At 37.2% G+C, this 20,486-nt stretch overlaps 1 protein-coding gene across 2 annotated transcripts in view; it reads right to left on the bottom strand.

Annotated features, from left to right (window-relative positions):
- Positions 1-20,486, bottom strand: part of SLC12A2 (solute carrier family 12 member 2) — a 58,965-nt gene that overhangs the window by 22,069 nt on the left and 16,410 nt on the right. For both annotated transcript variants that reach the window (XM_057378244.1, XM_057378243.1), the window contains exons 2-14: positions 20,307-20,426; positions 19,235-19,310; positions 18,531-18,626; positions 16,808-16,947; positions 15,994-16,104; positions 12,982-13,090; positions 12,412-12,539; positions 12,242-12,326; positions 8,243-8,397; positions 4,017-4,124; positions 3,335-3,458; positions 2,029-2,130; positions 625-780 (exon numbers count right to left, since the gene is read on the bottom strand). In XM_057378244.1, the coding sequence (XP_057234227.1) occupies positions 625-780; positions 2,029-2,130; positions 3,335-3,458; positions 4,017-4,124; positions 8,243-8,397; positions 12,242-12,326; positions 12,412-12,539; positions 12,982-13,090; positions 15,994-16,104; positions 16,808-16,947; positions 18,531-18,626; positions 19,235-19,310; positions 20,307-20,426 (1,510 nt within the window). The remainder of the gene's footprint in view (positions 1-624; positions 781-2,028; positions 2,131-3,334; positions 3,459-4,016; positions 4,125-8,242; positions 8,398-12,241; positions 12,327-12,411; positions 12,540-12,981; positions 13,091-15,993; positions 16,105-16,807; positions 16,948-18,530; positions 18,627-19,234; positions 19,311-20,306; positions 20,427-20,486) is intronic.

Raw genomic sequence — 20,486 nt, 5'->3', positions numbered from 1 at the left:
TACAATACTAGTCAGCAAATATTACAGCTCAATAGGCAATTATATTTGAAGATTTCTATAGAAGTTTTAGCAAAAAAGGGAGAGATTACTTTTTACATCTCTGCATTTCAAAGTCCACAACAACTTCAGAATGAAAAGAATACTGTTTCAGAAAAAATGCTGAGTTATTTTATATCACAGCAAAGAAAAAAGTAAATCTCAAAACACTGACTAAATGAAGGCAGAGCCTTTTGGTGAAAAATTGCTAGATTAAGCAGATCCTTTCAGATTATAAATTTTATGAGGAAAAGGAAGACCCCACTATCAGCTCTTTTTGCTCCCATRTGCAACTCCTCATAGCTACAATGAATTTACCATTTTCCATACGCATCTTTTCCTCCAATTTTCATCCAGACATTGTGCCTAAGTGCATCTTCCTAATTTGCACTTTTTGAAGTGAGGAGGAGGGGGAATAGCAGTGACTATGCAGCCAAAATTCCATTTAATTACAACTAAACAGCCTGAAACAGAAGTTTTAAACTAGCTGGCCAAACAGAAAGAAGTTTTTCCCCACCAAGGCCATTATTCTTCCCTTCTACTACCCTCTTTCCCCTCTCCAAAACCAAAAGAAGCTCCTGYACAAACCTGGTTTCTTGTAGGTTACATAGATGTAAAGCCCAAGGACGATGACATAGGTTAGAAGTGCTGCCCACCAGTTGATGACAAACATCACAATGCAGCACAAGATAGCTCCAACAAGAGAAATCCACATATTGTAGTACTTGAAGGCGGGGCGCCAACCTAGTCAAAATATAATTTTGAGGATAGAAAAGAGAGGGGAAAATCAATTTGAACACCACTACAAGAGAAGGAAGGCACTGTTTCTTCTTCCCTTCCCTAGCATTCTGCACCCATCTCATGTGAATGGGTGAGCTTCAGTGATTACTTCACAGTATTTCAGTACAAAATACAGACTGGCATGCTTATGCTTTCAATTTTCCAATGTATTTCAAAATGAATTTGCATCTTTCTCAGATGGATATGTAAATGCTCCTATTTTTTCCCTCTAAAAGCACAACTCAAAACGRAAGTTAGAGGATTCCTGTGCCCAGTGTATCTATTCAATCTGGTGATGGAAACTTTTGGCAATAGCTTGGCTGACATTTGATTTTTGCCTTCCAAGGCAGTATAACATTAATCATCATCTCATACCTCAATTCTTATATCCTGCTGCTTTTAGTTGTGCATTTTTACTGTTTTCACATAGAAATTTCACCACATGAAAAGGACTGGTATGTCCATGAATTTGGGTATGTGGAAGTACTGGACTGCCACTGCTTTACAGCCTTATTTGCCACAGGTTTACCCAAAATCAGGTATATACACATGCACGCCCCCACTAACACATCCAAGATTAACAAGTCCATATTTAATAACTCGACATTTAAAAAAGTTAGAACTGTTTGCAAACTGTTATGTCTATCCTTTGACAAGAAAAAAGATTTTATCTACCAGTTCAGTAACTTCAGAAGCTTTGAAGGGAGTTATTTCAGTACAACTGCACGTGGAATGGGTATGATGTACATCTGTTCTGCAAGCACCACGTTTTGGCTTATTCCTGTATTTTAACCAACCTCCCACTAAAGACTAGATAAATGTGGCAATACCACCAACAATTCCTCTTTCTTCTGGACTGGAAGATGAAACACATTGACAGAAACTGAAGATAACAAAAGGGCGGTTTGCCAACACCAGATACTGAATTAGCAAGAAAGCTTTCTTCTGGAGTTTCTGAATAAACTCTGAATTACCTTGTGTTCCCTCAGCAATAATGATAAAATCAGTAGCTCTCAAGCCCTACTGAATCACCCAGTTCTCCAAATTTCAGGAGATTCAAGTGCACAACATATTAAGCTTTTAATGTCATGAGAATGAACTATGTATTTAATCATTAAACTAAACCTTAATTTGTATTAACATATTTTAAATTGCATTTATGCATAAAGGAATTGCAAGGCTAAACTCCCACCCCTAAAATGTAGTTCCTACCTGGAGATTTTGCAAGAGAAGCATGGAATACAGAGAAGTTAATCAAGGCATATGARGCCAAGAAGAAGTTAGAAATAATTGGAGCAATGACATTCAGTTCAGCTGTAAAATGACAAAAAAAGCAGGCTGTTATCAAAGGTATCATCCAATGGTTTTGCAGATTACAGAGTAAAAAAATCTTATTTTCTGATATACTCTACATAGATGCAGTTTACCCCTTAATGGATAGAGCTTTATACCAACAATCTCTTATTTACCAACTTATTTTCTAACAATCAGGAAGTGTAGCTTTTAGTTTCAGGAAAATAAACACGACGAAGTGTTCTAGGAGCACTCTAGAAGCACTACATACTTTCCTCAAAATAAGTGAGAAAATTTAATTGCCAGCAGGGGTTGGATCAAGCAGCGCACCAATACACTGGGTTCTAAGAATGCCAGAAGAATTATTTCAGACCAACATCCTCACAACAGTGATGTTTACATCCTCTTTAGTGAAAGGAAAGAACCTGATGCTCTCCTTTCCTTGAGGCAGAATGGTACAAAACATCTGTGTATCTGTATGTGTACTCTCAGCATGCAAAAAAAAAAAAAAAAAAAAAAAAAAAAAAAAAAAAAAAAAAAAAAAAAAAAAAAAAAAAAAAAAAAAAAAAAAAAAAAGCAGAACGTGCAATCAAGCTTTAAGTCAGCATGGTTCAACGTGGACCCCATGAGTGTTTCTCTGTCTCAAGCAGAAGTGCAAGAAGGAGAAGAGTGCAAATTGGGTAAAGAAGTTTAAAGCACTGGCACAGGACTCACGGATGGACACAGCACAATTAGTTTGCCACCTACACGGAATGCATGTAATTAATTATACCTAGCCTGTCTTTACCTTCAGCAACAGCAGTGTCAGGATTCATCTCTGCTGTTTGTAACTTAACAGGAAAACACTCCTTAAATAATATTGTTCATGTAATTTTACTGCAGCTGTTTGTCATTATTAAAAATCTGAGATACACTTTCATATTCACAAGATATTAACATTTCTCTGCCTCAAGGAAAAGGACGTATTTTTATTGACTGATAGTACCTACAGACAGATACCTGTGGTTAAAAAGAGAAGTGGAGTTAAAATTTTCTGCTGTTCTTGGTTGATTTATATCTAGAAGACAGGAGAAAGTAAGCCTCTAAATAACCAGATTTAGAATGCTGGCTTAGAMTTAGGCTATCCTTTAGATCTTTAGGACGCTGTCATCAAGCCCAGAACATGCCTTGGAATGTTCTCTAGAGCACAAAAGGAGATTGAGATTTACTAAAATTTCAAACTAACCAATTAGTATGAATCCAAGAGCAATTAAAAATGTTAGAATATATCCTCTCAGTGGTTCRTTGTTCTTCCCATAGCCTTTAGCAAACATCTGAAATCCTGGATAAATGCTGTCCTTGCACAAAGCCTAAGGAAAAGAAAAATCAGGAGTCAGCATGCATTTTGTTCATGCCATCTTCCATTGCATACTATCTTTCTGAACACTTCCTCATGGTTTATAACCATCATGGACTAAGCATGAACTAACTGTATTTTCAAATGTCTTTTCATCTTGACATTTTGCATTTCCACAWTTCTATCCCTCAGTAATGTCTAGTTTCAAGAAGCAGCTTTGCTTTTCCGCAGTAACTGACTGTTTTACTTGATTAGTGTCTTACAATCACAGTCTTTCTTTAGAGACTGTGTTTTCTCTGGAAGTGGAAGCTTTTATCCAAAACACACACTAGTTCCCTACATCAATGCAACTGACTCCCCACTAAACCTTTTTTAACCAAATTAAAAACAAAGAAGGAGAGCAAAATACACGCAACAACTGTTCCCCCATTTTAAACAACAGGTAAATATTAGAACAATCTACTGATGGCAACTGATATGGAYCCTAATAGCAGTTGGACAGAGTCCCCTTCCAGAAATGAGTCAAAATTAATTCTTCTTCAAAATATTACAGTTTTCTTCCCTTACTTACCTGGAAGATCTTAGGGGCACTCACRAGAGATGCTAATGCAGATGAAAGGGTGGCTGAAAAAATACCTGCAGAAATCAGTGGTGCAAATCCCGATACCATGCTCATCACCTGAAAGCAAAAATAATAATTTTAAATGTATGAAAAAGTAGACTGTGCAAACAAATGGCACCATTAACTACATCAACAGGAATTTTAAAACATCCTATGCACTCTTCACTTAAAACCTTTTGTATCAAGCACTCATAAAAATGAACGAACTAGAGACAAATCAGGGGATTAAATGCATCCTGATTTCAGGACAAGAGTTGGTGGCTTTTMACACAATACATTATCCACCCTCATAATTCCAAGTTCAAATAATTAAGGGTAAAAGTATACATGGGCTCATAACAGGATTAAAAATAAGTAATGGAAGAAAAGTACACTGGAAWTTGTTATACATTTCAACTAGCCTATGATGACTAACATGGTCAGAAAGCCCAAGTGAYAAAACAAATTGAAACTGGGGAACATTTTGGGAAAGCTGTCTTTCCCAAAATCTTCATCATTTTAAGTTAGTTTTTTTCCCTTCAAAAGCACACGGTCAAGAAAAGTTTGCTTCCTCTCTACCTAAGATCACATCCCAGCACATCTTTGTAACCTTGGTGGCAGAAATCAAATATGCAATCCTTGACCAACTGGATGTGAAGCAAACTTGTACCTTCCAGTACCTGAAGGGGCCTTACAAAAAGGAGGGAGCTTATAAAATGTGAGTGGCACCCCTGTCTATGATATGTGGATTGGAACAAGATAATCCTTAAGATCCCTTTCAACCAAAACCATTCCATGATTCCACTATTCTACTGATTATTTCTGTACCATAGCTGCATCCAGCTTTGCAAATCATATGAATTAAGATACATAACTGTGTATTTTACAAACATTCATGGTTTAATGTGAAGCAAAAGCCAAAGTTGCTTTAAGACAGACAGTGCTGAATGAAGAATTTTATACCATCTTGAAAAATTTTATGCTTTTAGTCAGCATGGTGCTTCTTAAGCACAATGTGGGTCTGCATTTGCACTGTTTACTTCCCTTTTTCACTCTGGCAATCTCATTTAAATCACCAGAAGAGTGACTGAAGGAAGGCAAGAAAAAGCACACAGAAGTCTCTGTCCTCTTTTAAAGTTAATGTCATCTGAAATTGTAAAATCTTGCAGTCTAAATAAACCTCACTAGGGCAGACGTGTACTCAGAAACAATCTATAGGTGACTGATGAAGTTTTGTTCACATTCCTAGGCTGTAATTTAAGATTTCTCCAGACCAGACTGAGAAAGACTGCTGGGCCTCTCAGTCAGCTGAATCTATGCACTACAACAGGTTTCACTGGTTAGTTCAAGGAATGCCTTGAAATGCTTTCTCTTAAAAAGAGAAATTGAATAAATGGAGATGGCAAACTATGAGAGTAAAGTAGCAGTCAGAGTAGTGTAATGAATGAAGGAGAGAATTTCCTGAAGCTACTTGTAGTAGATAACAAAAAATGTCATGCTAGGCCTACAATCCAGATAAATAAAACCAACACCACATCTATTAATCTATCCCTCCTATGCCCTGGTTTAACTTAATATTACAAGCAACAAAGGAAGTTACAGTTTTAAATGGCAATTTCTAATAGCCCTACATTATGTTATAACTGAGAACTTAAGAGTGTAAATGCTTTACTAAGTATATACTTAATTGTATTTAGCAACATAATAAACTAGAACAGAATAATTTTTATTGGAGCGATATGCACATTTTCTTCYCTACAAGGACGGCCTAATCACTCTTCCCTGGTCATAGACAGAATCTGTGCACAAGTCTCCATCATTTTGCTACCTATCCAATGTAAAACACTTTTATTTTGATGCCTTCACTTTACTACACTTGCCTCAACTTACTATTTACATCTTGCAATCTACTAACATTTTGTATTTCCTTTCTAAGTTCTGTCCAATGCCTCTAATTATTTACACTCCCTATTTGTGAGTATTGCACTGTTCTATAAATTGAGGAGATACTCCAGGAAGGTGTATGCAGCTAATATTTGGCATTTTTAAAACTAGCAATTATGCTTTAAGAGACTTCAGAAAGCTCCTCTAAGCTAGGAGAATATGGGGGAACAAGAACCAGCAGAATCAGTATGTCATGGTGGTAAATATGCTCCTCTCATCCCCAACACAATAGAAACCTCCTGAACATGAATCAAGGAGCCCACATAGTCAGCTACCCATAGCATTGAAATTTTCACCCCTGAAAGGTCATGCAGAATGGTAAGGGCAGAGCAGCCCTGTAACCACTGGTGTGGTTACACAGACATACAGTTCCTGCTGATAAGGGCCTCATGTTTGACTAACATTTACAGTTAAGGCTGTTGCTTGAATTCCAAATATTTGGGATCATGAACTATTGCATTTTGACTCCTTAGTTCCTTGGTCCAGCACTGTAGAGCAGACAAAATATTGCATTAAAACAACTGAGTTTTGTGCTATTTTCAACTTTCATCCAAAGCTGAAAAAAATTCTGCATTTTAATTCCCATTTTCCTGGGAAGTTCTAGGCTGATGCTATGGAGCCCAGAACAGATTTCTGAAGTTACTCTTCTTCACAGGATTCAGATATTTCTGTTCAGTGTTAGTGGATATTCTGTGCCCAAGCTGTCACCTGGTAGATCTGTGAAGATCTGCAATTTACTTCTACTGACTGTAACARAAACTAAAGATAATCTTTCTAGCCAAGTTTCACCAGCTGTCCTCATTTTATCACCTAAGACTTTTACACAGGTAAATTCTACTACAAGTTATCCATTTGCTGTCCAAGCACATCCAAACCATGAGCTGCCCCAGCAGGAACTTCAGACCAATACTTTGCCAGAAGAACTGAGTGCAGCACAAAGTGTCTTGAAGCCATAAAATCATTAAGCTGTGCACACAAACTGGCCCTTTCTGRCCCAGAATCTAACTGTGCACAAGCTTAAGAAATGTACAACAATCTGCTCTCACCTTAATGATTAATTTTAGCTTGTGCAGTATTTATCCTCGATTATTTACCATACAGAAAAGAGATGTATATGTATGTTTGAGCTTGACAGGTGCACGGGCTTGAAGCCCCCCTCCCCACACCATGCCCTGAATATAAAAAAAACCCCAACTCTCCTTACATCTAACATTCAAACATACAAAGTTCAGAGAAGTTCAGTTACAMATTGCACAAGTTTCTTGTTAGATAAGCAGCCTGTCACATGATTTCCTTCTGACATCCTGTTAGAAGACACAATCAGATTTTTCTCAGACACACAGCAAAAGCTGTGAAGGCAAGAAAAAAAAAMCAGCAAAGGAGAGTCCCACRGTGTACCAGGAAAATTAAATTTCACAGATGTTTTCAAAACCCCAACAAAGCAGGAGAATGTGAGAGGCAYTGTACTCTCTGTGCTACCTCTGGCCTTGAAAGCAACTTTTCCTAATTGCCACTAACTCATTTTTCCAGAGAGGAACAAGAATAACTTGGGAGACATGAATATCTACAAGAAGTGCAAGCAGCATCTATGGTAAGCAACTTTACAAAAGTTATGACTTGATGATACAAGCAGAGGAAACCAGTTCTAGGCCCTTCACAGATGTACATCTGAAGATATGTTGGTTCTTTTGATTTTCAAACAAATGAGGGAAGTTATCAGATCTTGCAAATTTATCAATCACATAAGACCAATTCTGACGTCCTTTAAAAAAATTTAAAAACTTGGCAACATATTACAGACAGAGGCTACCTATGGTTACTCTGCATCACTGCTGAAAAATGAGTGCACCTATCCCCACCAGGGAATAATGACATTCAGATACCTAAAGAAAGCTGCAGCACCACCACCACCTAAACTAAGCAATTTACTCAGAAAAAGAGTAAGGATTTCTATATACTACCTGTGTATAAAAACCTGTGAGTTTTCAGCATGCAYAATTCTTTTGCATACCTCATTGCTAGAGAATACCACAAACCTATTCCAGACAAAACTTGTATTTATGGAGATAAGCATATTTAGCCTATGACTTTTCCTAGCAAATAATTAAAAAATCCCAAACCAACAAATCCAAGGAAAAAACCAGACCAACAGATCTCTCAAAAACAAACAAAAAAAACCACTCCGAAACACCAAACCAACCCAAAAAACAAATACAAAACCCACTATTCAGACTAAACAGAAAGTTTTGTACCTGGAAATTGTTCATCAGCCCATAGTGACACCCTGCCTGAGTCTCACAGGATGAGAAATCATAGTTTAGCTTGCAGGCTGCAGAGGTGCAATTTGCCAGCTCGTTGACAATGGTGTCATTAACATTCCCAGTGGCATCTCGAACTACACAGGAACCTACAATGGACATGACAATAAAAATAAAGCATTAACAAACTGAACCAGAACTTAAGGACATTTTCTAATTTCTTTTTATGTAAGCATAAGCTCAGWGCAACATTAAAACACAGCATTTAATTTTTTAACACTGTATTAAGCCTATCTTCATATGAAGAACAAGTAAAAMCAAACCAACTGCCCCCTTGACTGACAGTCTTTAGTTTTTTTAACAAATTCAAGTGTAGTAAGAAATAGAAAATTTTAGCACGGGGCTTGGAGCAACCTGGGATAGTGGAAGGTGTTCCAAGGGAAGAGTGGGAATTGGATTATCTCCAAGGTCCCTTCCAAGYCAGGCTATTTTATGGTTTGATTACATTTTCCGTTCTCTTTTGGCCAACTTTCCTAGTCAAGTGCACATTTGTCTTKTATGTCAAGATGTTTGTAGACAGGTATACATTCTGTTGGAATTGTTTCTTTTTCAGTCAATATTTAAAAAAAAAWTAAACTGTTTGTCATGAAAGTTTGTTGCAAGCCATTTCCCAATATTTAAATAGGCCATTTCCTACATGACCATGCTATTTTTAAGTTGATTTCTTGGTGAAAAACAGACACACAATACCATTTCTTCCACACTTTTTAAAAATTACCACCTTAATTACTTTCAGGTCATCTACAATTACTCGTAATTTTGCTGGTAAAGGAAATGCTGGAAAAACAGCATTTCAGTCTGTAAGTCCAAGAAAAACTAAGGCCATTAAGTCTTCTATTTCAAGGGTTTTTGGTCTCATATATGACGAAAAGTAGATCAGACTAAGTATTATTTAACATTCTGTGGTCTAAAAGGAGAGGTAATCCAGCTGTTTGAACACCAGGAAATACTTCCAGGAACAGGAATTAAAAAAGGATTGGGGAAGAGAAAAGTCTACAGTCAATAAAATTCCCTTAATCTTCTAGCAACTTGAATAACAGGAAGTGCCTTGCAACAGAGCCCYATGACAGCTATGGACCTAAATTAATTACTTCCGAAGTAAGGAAGAAGACAGAGATCTGCTGCAAGTTTAAGTTTATACAGCATTATTCCTAGACATCTATGTAAGTTGTCTCTCTTCCACTGGGAAAATGAACTCCTAATTACCCATGCTGTATTTAGATTTTTCTGAACCATCAGAACTTAACAGCCCACAGCAACACCTGATCCCAGTAGGTGGACATTATTTAATTCTTCCACTCCTCATTTCTTTTTTTAGTTACGTATTAGACCCAACTGGTTTAATTACAGTAAGGGTTTCCTATATACATAACCTGTCTTACGTTTTTCTTGTGGGTATGTGTAGGGGCTGGGGTTTTTTGTTGTGCTCTGATTTAATAAGTTTTATATTATTATTATTTGTAAAGTATTTGTATTTATTACTTTCGTAAGGGAATAAAAGTTCGGTAAGAGGAAAGTATTTTTCCTTCTCCACTACCTAAATATTTGACCCAATCACTCAAGCAGTATATAATGGATCTGACAACACACTTCTCAGCTGAACTATTTGTAAATAACATTYTGATGGTGAAAGACTGCAGCCGCAGGTCCATTGTATTGAACAACTCATTAAACATCTACAGCACACCATCACAGCCATCCTCATTTTTGTCAAAGTTCAGATCCAACTGGTTGGCAGGACTTTCACACACGGAGTTAAGTATGACAGAAAGCCCGACTATGAGAAGCCAGCTGGGCAGGCTCTGCTCTCAGCACACACTTATATAGATGTAAGTAACAGTCTGGACACTTTCTGTAACGTTCATTCACAGAAGTTTCATTCATTTACATGATTCTGGCAGCATTTTCCCTAAAAACCTCTACATCTTCCTTCCTGTAAAAACAAGATTTCACCTTTTCACAAGCATTTACAAGCATGTTCTTGCCAAAGTCAAACAGAGTTTTGCCATGCTTTAAGCCTGAGAAGGCTAACAGCCATCCCTAACAAGTCATCCGAGTAACTACATGAATTCCAGAGATACTACAGCCTTTCAGGCTGAAGTTCAGAGTGTTTGCACCTACAGTCAGGCTCTTGTTAGTTTTACTTTCATAAGTACAGGAAGCAGATCTTAACGCTACTCAGAACTTTGACTTCTTTTTATTAGTTTCCCTCGTCTTTAATGCAATACATGTTGTTCTTTGAAATCTATCAGATTTTTGATGCAGATTTGCTTGTGAAATCTGCCTCCTCATGACACCCACATGTCTGCATTAGTCCTYTGCTAAAATATGAAACTGCATACCTTCTTCTCAGTTATCTTTTGGAAACAGCTCCCTAGCTCTAGAAGTAGGATGAGCAATTTTCCTTTTTTAAGCCTCTTTTTTTACTCAGTTTAGCCTTCTGACTTACTACAGACCATACRTATAGTGAGTCAAGTACCATCCTCCTCTTCAGATATGAACACTCTGCAACATCTACCCCCTTCAAATCTTTAATGACATACTTACCACTATATTGGAAAAGGAATAAAAGTAGTTGTATTTGTCCAATGCTCCTAATCCAATGCCTCAAAAGGAGCTAAATTTCACTCAGTCTCTGACTCCTGCTGCTTTTTTCTAACTAGCAGAATTCAGAGTGCAAGTCAGTACAAAGCAGAACATTTCTGATGAATCAAACAATTTCACGTCCGGTTGGTTTTGCAAACTGCTTCTTTTGTCAATTTTTATATTGCATTTTTCATGTCTGGAAGCTGATCAAAGTATTCCATTAACAAGTGAGTATTAACAGTAATTTTAGTCTTGTGTGGGTTGAGGTTCCAAAGCATTCAAATGTGGTAGTAAGAGGTCTGTGCAGTCAATCTAATTAGGAAATGAGTGTAGCTCATTATGCTGCATAAGGCACAATCACTGCAGAGCAACTATTTGGCAGAGTTACACTCCTACGTTAGCCAACAGAGGCAGACTAGCAAGATTTGTATCTTTAGAAAGGAAGTATCATTAGTGGTAAGATCAATGGTACTCTTATAAATGAGAATTTCATTCAAATGGCACCACTGCTATTACTAAAACAAGGTTTTCCATATAASAAAAAGGATTATTACTGTCAGAAACTAGTTTAAGTGACATGAGTAAAAAATATTTCAGATCACAGGCAAGAAATATGAAAGGTACAAACAGAATCCTGTAATCTTAAAGGTACTAGAATTATTTTCCCTAAAATATGGTTAACCAYTGATGCTCTAGAGGAAAACTGGTACTAACCCCAGGGCAACTTCTACATAGGATTTCAAATGACTGTGGGGCAAGACAAGACTGGGAAGATTCAGATCAGTCTRTGATCATTTCTCCTCTCTTACACAACAACAGGACACTTCCAAAAGTAGGCTAACCAGACTCAAAGCCATTCCTGGTCTTGTCCCTCAACTGGGGAATTAGTGCTCTAGCATCCTCACCACCACAGTGCTGCCTGAACATCCCACAGTTCACTTTAGCTAAGTGGCTGGTTACCATAATCCTCAAAACAATACAGGTGCTTGTTCAGTGAGTATTTCCTGAAAACTTGCTTTTCTAATCAGGATTATCCCACTGCTAAACTGTAAATCCTTCAACATAAATAACTGCAACAAACAAAGAAACACCCTTAASAAGTTTTTTGTCACCTTTAGTCTGAAGCAGTAATATTTCTTAGAAAAGCATCAGTCATTTCAGGAAATTATAAAACCAGCTGCAAACCGAATCTCCCAACAGTAAAAAACCAGAAAGGTTTGGCTATTACCTTCCCATGAAGGAAAGTCAATTACATAATGATTTTACATAACATATTACAGAAAACTGTATCAAAATAGCTCCTCAAGTGAACGTGAAAGGATAAAGTCAAAAACATTCTCTATTTACCTACAGATACTGCAATTCCTGCGTAAACCAATGTAGTGATTAAGATGGCCAACAGCGTTCCTTTAGGTATGGCTGACTGAGGATCCTGAAAGAAAAATGTCAGTGGACAGTGATGACAGAGGTCAATGCACCYGAGTGGTCATGAAGAATGTTTTTAATTCACTACTTACCGCAAGGTCTCCCGAGATATTTGCACCAGCAAGTATACCAGTTGCAGCGGGGAAGAAAATAGCAAACACAGAAAAGAAAGTTTCGCCTTGGCGGAAATCCGGTCCAAAATTCTCCATGAATATTTCAGCTGCAGGAGAAGATTTAAGCCCATCAATACTCRGGCAGAAGCTGAAGTATTAACCCATTCCAGCCACTACCAGATCAATAAAAAAGCTGGCAGTCACAGCACCTTGCGCTGTGAATAAAGTGTAAAACATTTAAGCCCTATTTCATCACTTCAACTCAAAGTAAAAGTCAACATAGTCAAGCTTAAACAGATTTGTAAGTAGTACAAATACATACAGTATCATCCAGCTTTTTAAAATTTTATATATTCATTATTAAGCAGGTAATGATCAAGTTTTGGCCCAAGAGCTTTAAGGGCCAAAACTGCAGAATTTTGAAAAAATCAAGAAGAAAAAATTCTCTATAGTTAAACAGAACTGTAAGATGTCTAATTTAATTATAACAGCCTAYTTTACAAGAAAAAAAAGATTTTGTTTACCATATTGTAAACTATTCCAACATACCTTTATAACCAAAGAACCCTTTGGGCTTCTTRCTATCCAGAGGAATAAATGTTCCTATGACAAAGTCACCAATAGCAAGTATGAGGATGACCAGCAGGACTATCTGCGCCTGAAACACAACCACTGCTGTCAGACAGGAGAACTTGCTCTTTTCACAGCATCAAGTGTTGTGCTATAAAMCGTAAATGTTTGCTTTATTCCAAATTCAGCTTAGCCTTCTCAGCATATTCTCCACAAATRTATGAGGAAAGCTGGAGTTAACTCCTACTAAGATTTTTAATAAAGAAATATGAATGATTTCCCAGTTTAAAGCCTAATTTATTAATTTATTATTACCAAATGCCTCAAAATTATACTTCTAAAGCCAAAATGCTTAAAAGAACTATTTATATATAAGCCTTCCAGAAGGCATTAGGTCCAAGAAATTCACAAGAAAATAGCCAGAAATGCAACACGAAGGCTACTAGTGCCTTACTAGCCATGGTCATAATACTTTGTCTTATACTCAAGTATGCAATATTTACATTACTAAAAATTTTATTACATCCAGAATCAAACAGCTTTTGGTTCCTATTTTACGGAATGAACTGGATTATTTTGCTACATTCTCATGTACTCAACCCTTACTTATGAAACTGAATTGCAAATTACAAAAATTACTTGTTAATTCTTAGTTTTGAGACTTATTACAACCTAGATTTTTAGTCACTTTTTCACAGAACTATTACAAGCCCCACAATGGGAACAAGAAGTATTTTAAACCATCCAAAGCCTCCAAAGTGTCAGTAAAGACACAGCTAAGCATTGTAGAGATGGATCAGGTCTTCCATTAAAACAAGCAATCACACTGCTGCTATCTTCTGGATTATCTGATTCCTTAGAAAGGAATGCCAGTATCTTGGGGTAAACTATTCAGAACTTTTTCAGGCCTAGGATGAGAAGTTAACGTGCAATAGCATCGTGGCACTGTTGAYACCTTCAAAACAAAGTTTTCTGATCACACAGCCTCTCAAGAAAACAGGGTGGAAAAGCGACAGAGCATCAACAGCCTGGAGCAGATWTAAAGTCCACCTGAAGAAAACAGTTTGTGCCTTATATTTAAATCTTTATAAAGCCTTGAGAATGGGTGAAAGGTGTAAGGATACAGCTGAGTGCTTACAAAAGTCTTCAGGAAGACTAGAGAATTCAACATGAAGTTATCACACAGCAGTTGCCACAARTGGATTTTTCCAGTAACTAAGCCAGGTATAAACATCCTGAGGCCCAGGATGTTTGGTGAATATCTTACTTAAATTCCAAAGTCTGAAAGAATGGGCTTCTAAGRCCTCAACACAAGCAGTTGAGCTGTAAAAACCACAAACTCTGAAAACCTATTTTTAAAAGCAAACTTCCCTGGAATCAAACCCAGGCTCTCTTCACTTTGAGATCTATTTCAAAGGTATTTTTATAAATTCCCCTGCTCCAATTTCCAAGGCATTCTCTAAGACATGGCTAAGGAACAGGAGAACACCAGAGCTCAAGATGGAAACATCAGTGTTTTGCTACACTGAGTTCTATGTTAGCCCACATGAAATGCTTGTTAGACAGGTTCTGTTCCCTATCATTGCTCCCACTCACCTCCTTCCATGACAGAGAAACCAAGCCAAGTCTTGACTTTTGCACTGAGCACAGAATTTTTGAAAGCTATCCCTAACAAGGATGACACTGCAGTGGTACCGTATTTCAGGTTTSATATAGAAGCAGTTAACAGGGGTATTTTCATGCCAGCTGTTGTGATATAATTGCTCACGCCACACAGCAAAACCAAGATTTCTCCTGTCACTTTAAGTGGCAGTGGCCAGAAGATCAATAACAARTAATTCTTTCAATGGAAAAAATGACCACTTAAGGAGGTCACTAGTGTTTGAAGCTGGGTGTAAAAATACCATCACAAATTCAAGTTACAAGTGAAGGGCTACTTGAGAAAGGTAAACAGTTTTTACAGAATTCATTGTAAAGTATATGCCAAAGTCAAATTCTGCAAGTTTCCTTTCTCCGGTTAGTAGATCAAAGTAATGAACTCGATCTTCACTCACTTCTAGGATTTCCATTTCTTGGAAGCAACAATGATAAAAAACCCTCTGTCATTTTGATTACCAATACTATMATCTTCTTGACACAGGAGCGTAAGAAATGTACAGTACTTCATGAAGAGGTTCCTTCAGGTGCCTCCCAGTGCAGAAAATAGGAGCTTTGGTGAAATAAACATCAGTTGGGAAGGAAGACCCAGTAAGACACTSAACTTTTTTCTTTAGAGCACATTATGGATAGATACTCAGAAAAAGCCTCCCAAGCAGAAAACTGGCAAGGCAGCCTCTCTATCAAGGTACTCTGAGATCTCTTCAGTCAGAGATGACCCTAAGAGTGTGCAGCCACAACAAGACAAGGGAAGCATGTTTTCCCTCCTACACGCTTACCACCACCAACATTCAAAACACTTCTCCATGCAGCATCTATTGAATGGATCASACTATTAGGGGCTGTTTCCAAGATAAACCAAACCAGAGGAGAATGGCAGAGAAGGGAAGGATACTGGGTTTGAGCCGGCAGAAACTACACAGCTSTAGATTGGCACCAGCCCTGTATTTTTCATCCACAGAACCTGCCTGAAGTTCAGAGTAAGGGAAAATTCCCATGCTAAAATTTTTCCCTTCTCTTGTCCTGCAATTGCCCAGAAGAGACAAATACAATTAACCTATTTGATAATTAAGAGTAGATTATGCGGGAGTTTATGYTCTCATAAATGCTTAAGCTTCCAGTGAAGAGAAGTGGTTTAAGACCTGAAATGCTGTTCAGACCTGAAAAGCTAGTGCTAGACAAAGAGCTGTTGCATAAATACCAATTGACTTCTAACATATCATCGTGATGTATTKAATACACAAAATATACTAAAAATAGATCATACAGCTAGGGTATAAAAASGGAATCAAAATTATGAAGCAAAGAATAAAAGAAAAGGTGGGAGTTCCTTACTTTTGCTTCCCACTCCATTCCTGCAATGGAAATACCCAGCAGTATAACAACTGTGATAGCCCCTATGATTCTGATATCATTCATTTCATCGATCATCAATGTTCCATTTTCCTAATAAAACAAACAAAAAAATACAGTCATGTATTTCATTGGCTAAATACCAAACAATAGCATTCTACTTACTGCAATTTATTAGTAGTGAACCTGCACACAACAGATTTACTAACTGCAAATTCCCTTTAAGGATACAAGTAATTTGTGTTTTGCCTTGCTTTTAAACCAATGAGTCTTCTAAATGGGAATGATCAGGGTTGATCAGCCTGGAGAAAAGAGAGCTCCTGGGAGACCTTACTGTGACCATTTAATATTTATAGGGGGCTTAGAAGAAAGACAAGGACAGACTTTTGGATAGGACTTGTGGTTATTGGACAAAGAATAATGGTTTGAACTTTAGGAGGGCAGATTGAGACTAGATGTAAGGGAGAAACATTCCRCAGTGAGGGTGGGGAGCCCTGGCACAGGGTACCCAGAGAAGCTGTGGCTGCTTCCRGATCCCTGGAAGTATCCAAAGCCAGGCCGCACAGGGCTTGGAAGCACCTGGGATAGTCGAAGGTGTCCCTGCCCATGGCAAGGGGTGGGACTGGATGGGCTTTAGGATCCCTTACAACCCAAACCATTCTGTGATTCTACTCAGATGGGAGTAGGGCTAGGTGACCTTTAAATGTCTCTTCCAAACCACTAATTTTACGATTAGGTGACAGCTCAAACTGTATTATAAAGTATCTAATCAATATAAGCAAGATCATGAAAGTACCTTGAGTAGCTCGACAACCGTCTCTGCAAAGCCAACAACGTACATTGCTACTGCCACAGCATTGGCAAATGCAAAGATCAGACCTATGGCACCACCAAACTCTGGCCCCAGACTTCTAGAAATTAGGTAATATGCTCCTCCTGAAAGAAAGAACACCACAAAAGACAAAAAAGTCCTCTACGTGATAGAGCCTAAAACAGACAGTCATCAGCAATTTAACATTTACACMAGTCAGAATCTACTCACCCTTTATTCCCTGAGGTATTACAGAATAACCCTAAACTCAGTATTTCAGGGACAGATATGCTGAAATTTATGGAATAAATTTCAAATTCTTAGCAAAAGAGACAAGTTGGAAATAACCATGACKCATGCACCGCATCGTATTATTCAGGTATGTGACCAGTTCTATGGCTAGAAAAACAAACTGTGAAACACAAGCAGCAATATTACTGGACTTTTTACTTCAAACTGTTTAAAAYATTTGTGCAGTCAAGATCAAGAACTGGCAAAGCAGACTGCAGTAAACCCACTGAAGCTCCAAACCTCCAAGACCTATTTCTAAAAGCTCTGTTGTTAAAGCAATTTTCTGCCTTCCAATAGGACTCTCAAGGGCCAATTCTTTGTACTTTCAAGCTTGACAAAACATCTCAAATCACACATGACAAATGCAATAGGAGTATCCGTAGTACTACAGAAAAGTTAAGTTTAGAAAATGTAGCAAAGGCATATTCCTCAATTTTAAGGCTAAGCTTTCTAGAAGCAACAATATCCTCCAGCTCCAGTTTGAGGTAAGAGTGCATCTTCAAAATCTGCAACAGAAAATCCTTAATTTCACTGCATTACACTTCTTGTGCAAGTCATATGTATGTATCTACTTGGCCATACTCTCTATGTCTTATGTAACATTAAAAAAAATTTACTGTAATACAACATTTTCATACTAACAATTGTGATCTTATTCTATAGTTCTTCCCATTCGGCACTTCAACTTTTCTAATTAAATACTTTTTTTCAAGAGTGACTCAAAAAAAAAGGCTCCCATACAAATAGGTAAACCTGATACACACAACAAAAAAACTGAAAAGGCATTTAGAAACTAAGACTCACATAATGCTAACACTCATAGCTGATCTTTCCCATTAGGTCTGTGTACTTTGTGATAGTGAGGCTTTTCTCTTCATTCTTAATCTAAATGAAGATAGTTTTTTAAAGCTGCTATTGTAATTCCACCATACTCTTCACTAGTAGCAGTAATATTAAGTAATTTGATTATGTCAGAGGCACCAACCACTACCAAAAATAGCTGACTAGAGCACATAAACCACAGAAGAGAATAAAAACCTCAGGAAAGCTGGAGCTAACTGAGAGTTTGGAGAGTTACTTGTGTKAAGGTTATTTCAGGACATGAACACACCCAAGTACACCCTTAACCACCAGTGCAATGCAGGAGAAYATCAAGACCCTATTCATTCCTGGATATGTATCACTGAAAATGTATGTATTTCGAAAATTTAAGATTTTTGAATCTTAAAGTTTCTTTCACAACAGAAAAGCAAGGAATGAGCTCAAATCAAATTAGTAGGCTACCTATTGACTTTTCGGTGATTACATGACTGTGTGATCACATACAGAAACAAGGAAGGCTTTGCTCTTCAGCAGTATTGAAAGTGTGCACTCCAGAGTGAGGAAAGCTTTAAAAACTCCATGAAAATAGCATTACCTCCTCTTACAAACCCATTTGTGGCTATTGCTGAAGTAGATAGTCCTGTAATAGTTGTCACAACAGTGGCCATTCCAATCACCAAGACAGACAGACCTTTTGGAAAAAGAGGTGAAAAACAGTGTAAGCTCGGTGTGCAAACCAAGAGTACAAACCTTCAACTTAACCTCATTTAAATACTCAGTCCTGCAAATGCAACACAAATTTACTGTGTGTGGTCCCACACATTCAAGCCCAAAGGCTTCTTCTTTCACCTTCTGTACAGAGGAATTTCCAGGATAAAAATAAAACTGGGTAAAGGTTCTCTTAAATCAGCAAGGTAACAGATGTGTTCTAGGAATTCAAGGAAACACAGGCCTTTTGCAGATCAGAGATTTTTCGGAAGTCCACTGCTAAGTTAAGCCTTTGAAAATAACTGCTTATATACCACACAGCTTGCATGCAGATTTTAATAATCAGAGGTCAAAAGTTTATCTCTACAACTGACTGAAGACTTACAAATGTCATTTTAAAATACTGCCCTAATACCAAAATGAAAAWGTCTAAGTAACTGCTTTAAGTTTTTGATAAAGGTAATTTACCATAGAAACTGGCAATATAAAGGTAATTTCCTACTCCTGTTTGAAATGTAAATTCAGGATTAACATCTCTGGTGGATGACATGTGAAAATCACTTAAATAAAATTATAGTATTAGTACCATACCTATCCCAGCTTGTCCTACAATCCATGACAATCTGATGAAGAGCATCACACCCCAAATATTTAACATACATCGTACCTAGGATAAAACAGAAATTTTACATAGATTAGTTCTTGTATCTGCAGTCATTTTCACAAATTCTTCATTTCTGYTTTTGATGTTCTTGAAATTACCTTGATGTCTTTCCTCATAACTTTTGAAATAATTTCACAAGACTAGGTTGTTACTAAAGGGAACATAAATATGATTTATAACGTACTACCTTAAATTTATCTTTGTTTAAGAACACCTAATCTGACACTTGCAGCATGTCCCGACCAAACAATAATTATAATTTAGACCCTAACCTTTATGATCCAAAATTCATACTACAGAATACACTACTTAAAATAAAATACAGGTCAACGATGACAGTGGGGTCTAAGACCCCCAGTGCATCTCCCATAAATCTCTCTCTCTTAAAAAAAGTGCACTAAAGTGATACCCTACTAAATAATTTATTCCTTTGAAAAAAACAACAGCTACAACTTGCCATTTCTACAATTTTTGCATCTTACAATACACCTGCCAGAATAACAGGATAGAGAGGCGGGCATTTTTTTAATCCGTGTCTTTAAAACTCTTAGATCTCAACAAAAACAGAATTTGCATTGAACAGAATTTAGATAGAAGACTAAAAACAAATCTTTAATCTCTCTCTTTCCGGAAGAGCAAGATACCAATCCTACAAAATGAAGGGAGAGAAAAAAACACAGAGATAAAGTATGTAGTTTTTCTGCTACATGATCTTCTTCCTTTTTTGAGATAATGCAACTTAAAAACTCTAAAAACTGTGCTAAGAAACCATAAACCCTTAAGAACTTGAAGTCCTAAAGTATTTATTCCCTTAAAATTGAGTAAAAGCAGGAGCRACCCTTCAAAAAAACTATGGCATTTATCACACCTCTCTCTCAYACATATAATCTTTACACTACTGTATTACAATGCCTGCCAAAAAAGAAAGCAGTAGTTAAAAAAATCTGTAAGAATAGATCAGCAACTGTAAGAAACTGAAAAAMCATACATCAAACTCACCAGTACACCTTTTATCCAGCCAAACTTGACCACTCCTTTGCTGTCAGGTGTGTAAGTAGCAGCTGCATCCCCAGCTGGTGTGCCTTCCTCACCATTTGCAAAACCATCCTCAAAGGGCTCCTTTAAAAAAAAACATAAAGAAGTTTATATTTTGTGTGGCTGACAGAGTAGAGTGGGCAT

Source organism: Malurus melanocephalus, unplaced genomic scaffold (genome assembly GCF_030028575.1).
Source record: "Malurus melanocephalus ecotype Western Australia unplaced genomic scaffold, MMel_1.1 scaffold_350, whole genome shotgun sequence".
Taxonomy (NCBI): Eukaryota; Metazoa; Chordata; class Aves; order Passeriformes; family Maluridae; genus Malurus; species Malurus melanocephalus.
The sequence above is the reverse complement of the archived record's forward strand: the minus strand, read 5'-3'. Positions and strand labels throughout refer to the sequence as shown.